The sequence below is a fragment of the Cryptosporidium bovis genome (genome assembly GCF_009768925.1).
Source record: "Cryptosporidium bovis isolate 45015 chromosome Unknown contig_6, whole genome shotgun sequence".
Taxonomy (NCBI): Eukaryota; Apicomplexa; class Conoidasida; order Eucoccidiorida; family Cryptosporidiidae; genus Cryptosporidium; species Cryptosporidium bovis.
The window spans coordinates 24,111-38,429 of NW_027125007.1; the positions used below are offsets into that span (position 1 = coordinate 24,111).

General features: G+C 26.5%; 5 protein-coding genes across 5 annotated transcripts; 2 read left to right on the forward strand and 3 right to left on the reverse strand.

The window, feature by feature from the left end:
- Positions 1-24: 24 nt before the first annotated feature.
- On the reverse strand, positions 25-4,002 carry FG379_003081 (uncharacterized protein; the record flags this gene model as incomplete). Its single annotated transcript, XM_067328739.1, has 1 exon — positions 25-4,002. One exon carries the CDS (start codon positions 4,000-4,002, stop codon positions 25-27), a length of 3,978 nt encoding a protein of 1,325 aa, XP_067184879.1.
- Positions 4,003-4,705: 703 nt separating this feature from the next.
- On the forward strand, positions 4,706-5,116 carry FG379_003092 (uncharacterized protein; the record flags this gene model as incomplete). The annotated part of the gene is made up of 1 exon (XM_067328750.1): positions 4,706-5,116. One exon carries the CDS (start codon positions 4,706-4,708, stop codon positions 5,114-5,116), a length of 411 nt encoding a protein of 136 aa, XP_067184890.1.
- Positions 5,117-5,330: 214 nt separating this feature from the next.
- On the reverse strand, positions 5,331-5,615 carry FG379_003103 (uncharacterized protein; the record flags this gene model as incomplete). Its single annotated transcript, XM_067328761.1, has 1 exon — positions 5,331-5,615. One exon carries the CDS (start codon positions 5,613-5,615, stop codon positions 5,331-5,333), a length of 285 nt encoding a protein of 94 aa, XP_067184901.1.
- A 748-nt stretch (positions 5,616-6,363) lies between these two features.
- FG379_003114 (uncharacterized protein) lies at positions 6,364-7,857 on the reverse strand (the record flags this gene model as incomplete). The annotated part of the gene is made up of 1 exon (XM_067328772.1): positions 6,364-7,857. The coding sequence occupies one exon, from the start codon at positions 7,855-7,857 to the stop codon at positions 6,364-6,366; it is 1,494 nt and encodes a 497-aa protein (XP_067184912.1).
- A 1,687-nt stretch (positions 7,858-9,544) lies between these two features.
- Positions 9,545-14,290, forward strand: FG379_003125 (uncharacterized protein; the record flags this gene model as incomplete). The annotated part of the gene is made up of 1 exon (XM_067328783.1): positions 9,545-14,290. The coding sequence occupies one exon, from the start codon at positions 9,545-9,547 to the stop codon at positions 14,288-14,290; it is 4,746 nt and encodes a 1,581-aa protein (XP_067184923.1).
- Positions 14,291-14,319: the final 29 nt, after the last annotated feature.

Genomic DNA, 14,319 nt, shown 5'->3' on the forward strand with positions numbered 1-14,319 from the left:
TGGATATTAATGAGGATATAAATATTACTTAATACTATTTGTTCTTGTAATTTGTTTTTGAATCCAATCACTATTATCAATAAACTTCAAAAGTTTATCTAGGAATATTAATGAACAGTCAATTGTTTTTGTGTTGTCATTTTCAATGCTATTTAATGATTTACGGGAATTATTGATTAATTCCAACTTGTTTGTGTAGTAACAGATGACATCATGATGAAATATAATTGTAAAAACCAATTGGTCAATAAGTCTCTTTATGTTCACGGATCTTGAAGTTTCAAGAAGAGATTGGCAACTTTTATATTGAACATTATTTAAGTTGCTTTTAAAATTAAATTCATTGGGAAAATGGCAATAACCAAAAAACAATTTACATGGATTTACTGTCGATTCATTTGCAAACTTATTACAACTTATTTCCTTATTGGTTTTGTCTTGATCTACATCAGAATTATCAAGTATGGTATTATCTGGAATAGAAATTAACCAGTTCTTAAGCATACACTCAATGTCTTTAATTTTATCGTTTATTTTACATTCAATAGAATTAATTTGTTTCTCAATATTACTTAATTGCAATGAACTCCTTCTTTGGGAATTATGTCTACTAGATGATAAATTACTTATTGTTAATGGTGAAGTCAATATATTGCCTTTCGGTGAATTATCAGTACCATTATAATTTTTAGTTTCAAAGTTATTATCACTCTTGAATATTTGCTGGTTATAATAATGAACATTATCATTGATGTTATAATTGTATTCAACAATATTATCCACGTTATTTTTAAAATCTTCAATTAAATCTTGATAGTTTTTAATTAAACTTAATGCTTTGAAGTAATTGATTTGTGAAATAATATTCTTTAAAGGAAAGAATGTAACTAACAAGTTGTTAATTTTAATATATCCTGAAATAGAAGCAAGGTAAACAATGTTATCCTCCCAGTTGATAGCTTGCAAAAAATTGTTTAGTTTTAGTATTTGATTAATTTTATAATTTGTATATTTGGGTTCAATTTTATCAATATTAGATGCAATGACAGTAAATAATCGTATGACTATAGGCTCTAGTACCATAGGTATAATGAATTCACTTAAACAAGTATTTGTCCTTTTTAAAGTAAGTAATTGCGGAGTATTTTGAATGGATTCCAAATTTCCTTTGTTGCCTATTAAGCTCAATGTTTCTAATGTAAACAATAATTGTGATAGATTGCTAATTTCACTTAATATAAAAATGCCTACAACAACTTCATATATAGTTTGATTACATTGATTTTCATTTACAATATCGTTCTCTAGTAGTAATAATGATTTAGATAATACATTATTATTTTTTTTGTAATTCAAATCATTAATTTTTTTAACAACCTTATATATTGTATCAATAGATGGAGTATACTCCTGTCTGATAATTAAAAATTGAAATATAGTACCTAGTATTAATATTACAAACTCAATTTCCAGAATAATTATGTCAGAATCATTTGAAATACTATCATTTTCACTCTCTGAGAAATTAGTTATCACTTTATTTTCAATCAACCTATTATATACGTCAATTTCAATAAAATCAAATGTTACTTCGATAGTTTCTGATGGAAATTGAGTGACTAAATTATAGATAATTCTTTGAAAATTTGTCAAATTAAGATGATTTTTATTTCTTAATATAATCTCTCTAATATATGAGATTCTACATTCCAAAGATGTATATTCTAACATTAACAAAAACATATCCAATGCTTCATAATCTTTCTTACTTTCAATTATATAATTTAAATATTGAGAAATGAAACCATCTATAAACGATTCTGGTATAGACAAAAATGGATATTTTACAGTTGAAAATACGTTTAATTCAAAACTTGGGATATTTAAATAATAGTTACTGTCGTCATTTTTATCGTTATTGTTGTCATCATAACTACAAATCAAATACTCATCAAAAAAATGGACCTTATAATTATTAATACTGTTATTATTTTTAGATAATGAATTCATAATTTCAATATTTGAAACAATAATTTGTGCTAAAAATGCTCTTATAGATCCTGTATATGATAGATCTTGTGACAGAGTTTTGTTCATTTCAAAGGCACTATTTGAAATAAATTTCAAAAGACTCTTAAGTGAATCCATAAATTTAATGTTATATTCAACTGGATTTAGGAATGAATTTATAACTTCAACGTATATGTTAAAAAATAAACAATCAATAGAATTCTCCTTATTTACGTTAATATACGACATTGAATCTATTAATGAATCAACAGATTGCCTTTCAGCTTCGACCATATCTTTGATTATATTTTTATAATGATCATTGTAGTAAATACGCGATTCTTTTTCATTATATTCATCTTTGTTATCATGAATAGAATTATGATCAAAATTATAACTCCTTTGGAAATTATCAATATTTACAAATTCTTGCATATCGTCAAAGTCATCAGTAATATAATCACTTTTAATGTCACAATGAATATTTTTAGTCATTAATTTAACCCTATTATATATTGATTTAAAAATACTATTCGATGGGTAATATTTACCTCTGAATACGCCATTTCTTCCTTTTTGAGTATTATTTTCTAGGAAATCTGACCAATTATTAAATATGTTAATTTTCTTTGTATTAAACAAGGCAAATAATTTATCATAATCATCTTTTGAATTATTGTATAAATTGTTAAATTCACCACAAAGTAATGAGTAAAATGTTTTTTCCCAGTTACCAATATTACTAGAACTTGTATTACTGCAAACATCATGACTAACTATATTTTTCAAAAAATGATAGAGAATTATTCTATTTACGTTTCCTTCTATAATAGATGAATATGAGCAATTATTGATATGACAGTCGCTATTTTTTTTGTTCTCATTCATATCATGATTACATGTTTCTTCTATTGACGGAAATATGAGGCTTCTCTCAATCAAGTCCAGGAATTCAAATGATTCCTTGAATAATGTATCATTTAAAGCCAAATCCTTATTTATTTGTTGCATAGAGTAACTCGTACCATTATTTTCATTATCGTTAACACCAAAAATCAATTCATTTTCATCCTCATTTTCATTTAACCACATATCATCAACTTTAGGTAATATATCTAAAAAGCAAGATAAATCAACATAGTAATCATTGTATTTTTCACTGTTTAAGTATGCATCCATTCCATCAATCAAACATATAATCCAATTTGCTCTTGCGTTTTCTTGTAAAAATGTATCTAGTTGCATTCTACAACCTTTTCTAAGTAATAAGTATGATATCCTGAATACCTCCTCTATATTATTACTATCTTTTTTTGATATATCATCTACTTTGATCTCTGATGATATGCCCCAATCTAAATGGTAAAATCTCTTCTGACCATTTTTACTTTTATTTAATATTCTTGATTCTTGATAATCAGTAAAATATGTATCTTTTACAAGTACATCATTTTGTTTTTCCGGATTCACTCTTGATTCCCATCTTAGCCACCTTAGCACACCTAACACTACTCTAAATATTGGTGAATATGCCATTATATATCTAGATACCTCACCTTCAGTAAGTTCTGGAATCGACAAGTATTTGCTAATTTCATCTTTTCCTTCAATATGAAACGATCTTCCCGTTTCAATTTTATATCTTAGTACCTCCCCTATGAGCTCATTTATAGTTAGACACCATAGTAGTTTCCAATAACTCATTATCAAAAATAATGGTTTTACTTTATTATTTATGTCTATATCTATTTTAGTTTTAACGTTGCTAAAATCATTGTCCAAGTTTGAATAAAAAGATGAATTTGTTTGTAAATATTCCAAACATGAAAGTTCAAAGTAATTTGATACAATTTTTGCTTTTTCATAATTTAAAAAATATGACAAAAAACTATCATCTGTTCCTTCATCTCTACTAATATTATCAGAGTTTACTGAATTCTTTATTTGATTTAACCTATCAAAATTAGTCGACTCACTAACAGTATTACTCATATATTATTTTCACAGTGACCTTCAGCTTTTATATTACAACAACACTATAGAAACCAATGTATAAAGTTACTTAATCAGTACTACTGAAGTTATTTTCTGAATTTTAATTTGATTGTTTTTTCCTTTTTAATTTTGTAAATGTCATGTGTAATAGATGCTCTTAGAAGTATATATTAGATACTGTACTACCCCACAACGTTACTCTAATCAATTCTATTAGTTAATATCAGTTTTTTTTTCAATTTTTTTGTCCCGTTTGGTTACTAACTTTATTAGGGAAAATATAAATTTACTTCTTTTAATACCTTTCCGTGGAAACCTGTGACACGTAAATTAAAAGGAACATTAATAAAATAAGGAGGCGGGTTCTCCCCAAACAACATAATGTAATATTTATTTAAAGTAAATGAGGGAAAGGATTTTTAATAATTAAAGTACAAGTTAATAAAAAAATAATAAGAAATCAAACTTTGTGTGGCTAAATACTGAGGTTTAGTCAGTTATTAATTTAGAATTTAGTATTTTATTCTTTTGAATTACTACGATTGCCATATTGTATAGCCTTCACTTATTGTGGTAATTGTGGAATGAATTAAATATAATTGATATTTATGCTATATCAAGGTTTAATTTATAATATAAATACTTCAATAATAAAGTAATATACATAAAATTATATGGCACAATAAAAAAAATAAATAATATGTTGGGTATGTCGAAGGTTTCTGACAAGAATTCTCAATTAAATAACTCAAATGTTATAAATGAATGCTCAAGGTTGCAAACAAGGCTAAGTCATCAGTCTCCTGAACTATACAAAAGATTTATTGTAAGTACAGGAGTTTATGCAATGTTTGGATCGATCATTGGTGGTACAATAGGTTCATTTGTATTTAAATCTCCCATGTTGAGAAGATTTACATTTGGTGTTGGATTTGGCACAGGACTAGGATGGGGAATAAAATCAGCAGATGATTATATTAAATATTCAGAAAGAAAAAATTACATTCCTTCTCTCCCAAAATCATCAGATGAATGGATAGATAGAGGAGTAACTTCATTCCAAAAAATTAGAACCTCACTTGTTGGATTTTTAGATAAAAAGACAATATAATAGATATAGTTATATAAGCAAAGTAAAATAACAAGTTATAATAATTACAAATGAAAAATAGATGAAATACAGGACGAATACTAAATACGTGAATAATTATATTTGACGGATGTATTACATTAATGATATATTTCTATTTGTATTTCTCTTATAAGTATACATTTTTTTTTAGTTATAAGTCTATTATATTTAAAGTGATATGATGTCAAATAAATCAATCTTGGATAAATGCTTGGATAACACTATTACATTTTCCGATATATTCTATTTTTGATGTAGTCTTCTCATTCATTTTATCTATATTATTACTATTATTTATTTCTATATTATCATTGTAAGAATATGATTGTTTAAAGGGAGTGTGATTTTCATGTTCATTATTAATATTAAAGAACATGCAAGTTCCTACTGTTTTGAGGCTATTTCCTTGAAATTTAAACTTTATTAACTCATCCTCACTTATATTTTCTTTAGATTCTATATTTAATTCGAATTTCATTATTTTTTTTGATTCGTTGTATGACTGTGGTATTTTGGATGCATAATTTATTAATTAAAAATATATAAAAATGGTTAAATAGATATAAGAGATCTAAAATAGATATTTTAATGGAGTAAAACTCACCAAATTCTCAATAGTTGTTTTCATTCCATCGAAAATTTCAAATCTTGAAAGTTCTGGTAAATCTACAAATACTAATTCTTCCTCAACAACATCTTCTTGTCCTGAGATAATTGATTCGTTATCATTTTCAGTACTCATTGAGTTTGATTTTTTTATGACACCACCTGTTTTGACTAGTTTTTTAAGAAAATAGAAACAAAAAATAGTACCGCAAAAACTGACTCTAGCAAAAGACTTGATATAATAAATATGACGGGAAGATATATGTATTAGAAAGTTTTGTTTTAAATTGATGCAATTATTTTTCTATTTATAGAATAGATTTCAAGGAACTAATGATAAAATATTAAAGCATTTAATTCTACAAAATACAGTGGATATTCTACCACGCGTTAAAATTTTCAATTATTAGTGGATAAAGCATAATATGCCACCATATGATCATTAAAATATAAACAAAAAAATAATATAAATGGTTATAATAGTGTGTAAAAATTAGTTATTTATTTATCAAATAAATTAAAGAAACAAGTAGTTAAATACGGTCCTTTCTTCTATATAATTGAATAATAATCTATGAATTTAAATATTTTTTCTTTTAATTATATACAGCATAACGTTATTAAGACAAATTCTCACTAGAATTTATTTCATTCTTATTATATTTAATTAATCTTTCAACTTCATTCATCTCATTGATAAAATCTTTATATGAATTAGCATAGTAATCTTTTCTTATGGCTCTAAAGGCTTGAACGTTACAAAAATATTTGTTTGTTAATGGATCTAAGTATTTCGCAGGGGTACCATATATACAGCATAGCCTATTATTTTCTTTATCTTGTGTTAATTCATTTTGATTTGATCTTATTGGAATATTTCCATCAGTATATATAATGATTTCTCTACAGTATTCATCACTTTTAAGTATTTCATCTGCTTTATGTTTTTCAAAATCCATTAAAAGATAGGATGACCATGATATATATACGCTTAAAGGCCCTGATTGGAATTGCTTTCTAATACTTGAGGATGTATTATCTAAGTATCTTTTATGCTCTTCTATAGCCTCTAATTGCGACAGACTTTCGATATTTATTTTCTCTATCTCTTTACATGCTTTTAATCTATCTTCCTGTGATAAATGGCCAGTATAGTTGTTAATCTTTTGTTTTTTATAGTAGTTTTTGTTAATTTTACCATTATTTTTATCATTATTAACATCATTTTCAATATAATTTTCATCTAACAATTGCTTTCTTTTTAAAGTATTTATTGACCTTGCTTCCTCTCTCTTTTTTATAATTTCTTCTAAATTTCGTTTTTTCTTCAATGTAGAAGCCCTTACAGATATTGTTCTTGGTTCGATTGTTTTTTGTAGTCTCTTTTCAATGTTATCACTGTTTTTTCTTTTCTTTTTATTTTTTAATTTATCCCTTACTTTTTTTAATATATCCTTTTGAGCAGACTTTAAAAATAATGATGGATCTTCATATTTTCCTTTACTTAAATATTTGTTTTTTTTATTAGACCATTTTTTGTCTATTGAATTGTACTCATAATCCTCTGCTTCTGCTCTTGCTATTTCTTCTTCTTCCTCTTCTTTACCGTCATCTGATTTATCTTCGTTGTCACTACTATCTGTATAATCTGAATCCACACCGCCCAATATTTCAAGCTCTATTTTTTCATCCTCTGATGACCATCCACTATCATTTTCGTCTTCTTCCCACGTGTCATGTCCCCAAAATTTTGCGTCCTTTTCTTCTTCCTCACCTATCAATTGACTGTATCTTTTACCTCTAGATGACCTTTCAGGTAGTACCTTTCTTGTTTCTTCCTCATTGTCACCATCTTCACTGTAATCAGTATAACTATCCTTTTCTTCACTATTATCTTCTTTTACAAATTCAAAACCCTCTATATCACTTTCATTATTTTTTAAACTGTCGTATTCATCACAGTTACAAGATTCTTCTGTATTACTATTATTTATACCCTTCTTTATATCTTCTGTTACAGAATTTTTACAATGAGCTTTGTTGTTCTCAACTATGTCTGCATCGATAGCTTCATAGCCAGTCATGTGACCGTTATTATTGTTATTATCTGTCATCTTATCCTCAATGTGCTTACAAAACAATCTAAACAGCTTTTAACCTGTTTTTATTTATATTGTTATCTTTAATACCACCTTCCACATAACTATTATCGTTTATTATTATTTCTTGATAATAATTAATTGATTTAAAGTTAAAATTTTGGCTATTTCGTTAATATATTAATATCGATATATTGAAAAACCAAAAAGCAATGAAATATGGCATCTATATTTAATGATAAAATGTTAGCGCTATAACAAGTGTATATATTACTTAACCCAAAATTAAAATAACAAATAAAAAACAATATAAATCGATATAGATGAATATATTAATCAATAGATAAAACATAACGTAATAATAAAATCAAGTCGTATTGTAAATTTAACATGCACAAAACTTTTTTCCTTTTTTTCAAAAAGAGATAAGTGATAACAGAAAAGTGCAAAAATATAATTAATTCTCACTTTTGGAAGTGAAATTTATCCTTGATTGTTTCATTTCTAAAATTATCATAAAAAAAGTGTGAAATCAAAATGTAAACGACGAATACATTCTCTTAATATGATATTATTATTTTACTTCTGTTGACATACACTTTTTATAAGTTTTATAGATTTATATTTACAATCAAAATTATAGTATTAATTAAATTCATACTTTTTTTGTTTGTTATTTCTATATTTTGTTTTTAATAACTAAAACACATTGAAACGTTATTGCTATATTATATTCACGTTGCAGCAAATTAATGTAAAAAATAAAATATATATATATATATATATGATAATATAGAATATAATTCTAGAGTAATTTATAATTGTGTTTATTAGTAATTATTAATGTTATTTCATTACTTGAAATATATTATTTAAAGTAAAATTGTAAATGGCCGCCAAACTATTTCAAAAATATTTTCCTTTTAAATTTCGCATATACATGTTTATAAAGAGGGAAAGGAGGGTATAAATTAACAATTTTTATATTTTTACAGAAAAAATTGAATGTCGTTATAAAGACAAAAAAATAGCGATATATTATTCTATTTATATATTATTCAACAGTTTATTATTCATTAAATATAAACTATTAATCAGTCTGATACATTACTTTACCCTTCATTCTAGAGATTTGTTTCTATTTTCTGTACTTCAGGAAATAGGAGGAAAAAAGGATAATAACATCAAATTAAAATGTGTGAATATGAAATAATTGATACTCTGGCAAAAAAGTAAAATTGTATAAGTTAGTAGGCATAAATACATTAAAAAAATTACCTAATAAATAATATACAGGAATAACATATAAAATTATTAAGAGGATTGTTAAATATAGATCAGAAGCCTTTTGATTCAAATAAATATCAATTCATTTACTTATTGAGATGGGAAGAAATAATTAGATAATATATTTGTATGTAAATACAAATATAATATTTATATAAATCATCCAAATATTTGTTTAAATCAAATACAGGAACTGTCAAAGTACAAATACCAAATTATTAGATTTTTGTTTTTCTTATTAAAATCATTAATACTGTATTATAAAAGCACTTATTTTAAATAATTGTTGTTATGCACAGGTAATTTAATAGGAATTATCTAAATCAATTGACATTCAATAAATAAATAATGGTTTATATTGTAAATAAACAATAAAATTAGTCATTTATATCAGAAATTAAGTAATATCATAAATATGAATATTGTTAATCCTAAATCAAATATTAACTATTACAGCAGTGATAGTACAAATGATGTAGTCGAAGATGAAGAAACTGGTGAAGTAATTGTAAGTAAAAGCAATATAAGTGATAAAATTAACCATTGTGACGAAAGCTTTGTTAGTTTTAAAATAGATAACAACTCTATGAACACATATAATCGACAATTATTGTTATACAGAGATCAAAATAATAGTAATCAATTGCCAATAGATGTGGATAGTAATTTATATGGTGGCGGCTGTACCAATGGCGGAAATCTTAATAATTGCCATATGACTCCTATAACTGAATTTTTGTCTCAAAATAACAGTAGTAACGTAAGTATAAATAGTGAATATTACCAATCAGTTTCCCCTTACACAAACAATAAATCTATTTCAACTGCAGAAGCCACAGGGGAAGCATTAAGTAAAACATTAAAGGCAACAGAAACGAGATCAATATCAGTTTCTACCACAAACACAGTTTCATCATCACCATATTCGATTTGTGTAAATGGAGATGACAATGAAATAAGGAAAATAGATCAAAATTCAAGAGTTCCAAATTTTATTGATTATTCAAGTGAATTTTATGGTGCTGAAAAAGGTCAATTGTGTGTTACAGGAGGTAGATCAGAGACTTTTGAATCAAAGCCTTTGTTGCCTCCTGCATCTATGCCATATTATATTGTTGATCAAGAGATAAATATATGTACAGAGAATTCTCAAAATATAAAAGAAGTAATGTATGTCAATGGCAATGTAAAAAGAAAAGATGGTTTTGAAAGCAATATTGAATATAAAACAAATAATATGAATAATTATACGAATAGTATTTGTAACAATAATGGTTACTGCTATGTGAGAATTAATTCTGACATTAATAATGCTAATAACCTTGGTTATAAAAATAATATTAACTTTAATAAGCAAATGATAATTGGTAACTATGGGACGATGTTAACATCATATGCAAATAGACAAAATGTACGTGTTTCAGGTTCTAACGTTCCATCTACACTACCGTATTTATCTATACAAAATTCAAATGTTAATAACATTAATAATTCATTTACAAATGGGGTAGATGTGACCAGTAATGAATTGAGGTTTACAAGTAATAACAACAATAATATTATTATTCCCGATTACAACAATATCCCCACTTATAATTTGTATAATGCTGGTAACAATATAATCACAAGTGCAAATAATTGTCATATTATAAATTCAAGTTCTATTTCCTCTGTTAATAACGACAATAACATTGATAATTACTATGACGATATTAATTATAACGCTAATGATAATAATAATAATAATATAGGTTTAGTTGTTAATCAAGGTGGCAACTATTACTACGGGAATAATGTCTTATTACCTGTGTGTTTAGAAAAACAAAATAATCTTTGTAATTTTTCTCAAATTGGAGAGCAACAGCAGTTTCAAAACCTAGGTTATTATAGAAGTAATAATTCACTGTTACCAAATTATTGGGATAATTGTGAAATTATTCCTTCTAAAGCAAAAACTGAAGGAATTGAAATGATAGAAAGAGGGATAAATACAATAGATAATAAAAGACATATAAGAGACACAACTAGTATGCAAAATGGAGTTAAAAGGACAATGGGGGAATTTGTGTTAGAAAATGTAGATAGTGACATGAATGGTGGTGAAAACCACAGTAACAATAATACCATCTTAAAAAAGAGAAAAGGTAAGGGAACATTGAGGGGAACGCATAAATCAAGAATGGCAGATGAACCAGTATATGATGAATCGCAGGGAATTGTTTCTGTAAAAAATCATGGAATGAAATTTGTTGGTAAGAGTGCAACAGGATATATAAGTAACATAAACAGCATGAATGTAGCAAGTGACAGAAACTTTTATATTGTGGATTTCATATCTGAGATACCTTTGAATATAAGGAATTTATTTATGAATATTATTAAAAGTACGGCGAATGGATCGAATGTACTGAAGAATTATTCATTGGGTTCGCTGGCTATGAGAAGAACAGGAAGTTCAAAACCTGCGATAATTAAGTGTTTTTTCAATAGTTACAGAGATGGAATATCTAGATTACAGTCCAAAACAAAGCGTCAAGAAGGCAGACCGTTTATATTTGTAATTAATGAAACTAAATTATCTAGGCCGTGGGTATTTTGTCCTAATATTAAATGTATTAGGAGATCTAAAAGTTCAGGTAAACTTAAAGGAAGAATTAAAATATATGAATATTGTCCAAACAACAACAAGATAATATTATCACCGACATTCCTAAAGTGTGCTAGAGGATTCCTGACTTCTGACTACTATTTTTGTGCTACATTATGTCCACAACAAAAATATGCAGATCATGATTCTAATTTTTGGGGTGAAAACTTTATTACTGGTTTTGGGGGTAATAAAATACAAGAGGCACTTGAAAAAGATTCTGAGTCTTTTTCTGGATCAAATAGTGATATATCGCTCATAGATTATATATTATTTTGCAATTCAAAACACCAATTTGTAGCAATATTTAAAAGATATCCAAGAGGTTCGTTTAAAGATATTAATAATAGTAAAGAAAAGCAACAAAATTTATCATTTGTTGATCGAATAAATAGCAGAAATGATACAAGCGCCTCTACTACACCTGTAAGTAATCTTGGTGTCTCTACTCCAAATATAAGCGATGAAGCAACCGCCTTTGCAACACCATTAACATGTAGTTCATCACATATTCCCCCTATTACTCCATGCTCGCAATCTAGTAAATATTTAAATTGTTCAAATACGGTTGAGGAAGATGTTTATGGTGACGAAATTGAGCTCAGCCTTGTTAAGATAATGACATCTGTTATAAGGAATCTAGAAGGTTCTAATGAACCAATAGTTTATGCCTCAACTGAGAAGTGTTTACAAGAAGCTGTTTCTGTTGATGATGCAATTAGTTCTGGTATTGGAGGATTTCAAGGCAACTGTATTCCTATTTCACTTGATATTGCTTCAAAAAATATTTCGAGTAGTGGAATTGGAATAGGTGATGATGTGGGATTGGGAGTGGGGTTGAACAAATGCAATGTTGCAATTGAGAATGATGAAAATAACATTAGTGAATTTAATAACTATATTAACAATGGTAATATTATTAATTTTTCTATTGAAAATAAACAAACAATACCACAATTAAATTTACAACAAATTCCGCAATTAAATTATCAGCAAGCGCAACAGAGTAATATAAATGATTCGTTATATAATAATAATCCAATTATTCCGGATATTAATGATGGTCTGAATTCTAGAATTGTTGATCTGAGACATAGGCTCGGCGAAAATAATAACATTAATAGTAATATAAACTCAGAAATATTAGGAACAGGTATTGATATAGATAGTATAAAAAATACTGAAATTTTAAATATATCAAATAATATTAAATCTAATGTAAACAACTCCACCTCTATTACTAATTCAAGTGGTAATCAAGTGAATATTTCTCCAAATTCCAATTCAAACTATTTTGTGCAATATTACACTGAAAGAGATGCGCAACTAACAGGATCTGAAGTCGGAATTAAAAGCTTGAGTGATTGTAATATTAGCAATAATATATATAATAAATCTGACCTAGTAGTTGACGATTTTAATCAGTACAATCTACAGCAATCTCCTATTGAGAAGAGTAGCCAACTTATTGAGGAAAAAATGTCACAAATAGGAAATAATATTATTGATAATACTCAAAGAAACGATATAATAACAGATGATGTGAAAGAAGTTGGAGTAGTAGAATTAGAAAATGAAAAGAGCTTTATAAATAAAAATAATGATGAAATTGCGAACATTCGAAAACCTGTTACAAATAAAAATGAATTAGGAATAGTTGTTGGTGAAGTGATAAAAATAGGTGGAGACGAGAAAGTGAATTTCAATAAAATTGAGATAGACGTTAATAGTGAAAAGAAAAAAGAACAAAAATTTATTGGATCCAACTGTTTTGATGTTTGCCAAGATCCATTGACGACTACGACGGAAAGTCCAAATTGCATTTATTTCAATTCGCATTACGACCAAAAGACGCCTCCAACAAATGGGCTTTATTATTGCGGAAACATAAATGATAATACAATTAAAAACAATGTAAGCAATAATAATATTAACGGTAATATCGATTATTATGACTTTAGTAGTTCATCCAATTTGTCCTCTAATTCATCTATTGGTACAGTAGATATGGAAGATTCATATATAAATAATAAATATGAAACATATTCAACAGGATATACAGATGAGGACTCTAATTCTAACTGCAATGATTGCATTGGTGTCTCCAATACTAACAACCCTGATTCACAAATTTCATTTAATTTTGATCCTCAAGATGCTTTGTTGGTTGAATCTTCAACAAATTGGGTCTTAGACATCCTTTTGAATAAAAATAACAATGATAACAACAATAATAGTAAAGAAAGTATTAGTAATATTAGTGTTAATTATAATGAAAATGACCATAATTATGGAAACAACTTTTGTAGCAATTGTGGCATAGATTGTGACTGCAATTCCAATGATAATAATAATGATGCATACTCAACTTCACACATTAACAAAGATAAAATGTCCCATGTTAATTCAAATGTTGAAAAGAATCAATTAATCTTGGATTCACAGTCTTCTCCCTCATCTTCTCACTCGCACTCGAATTTAAACAATGCCAATTCAAACTCATCTTTGGCGTAATACCAATTTCTATAAATGTCAAATTTGGT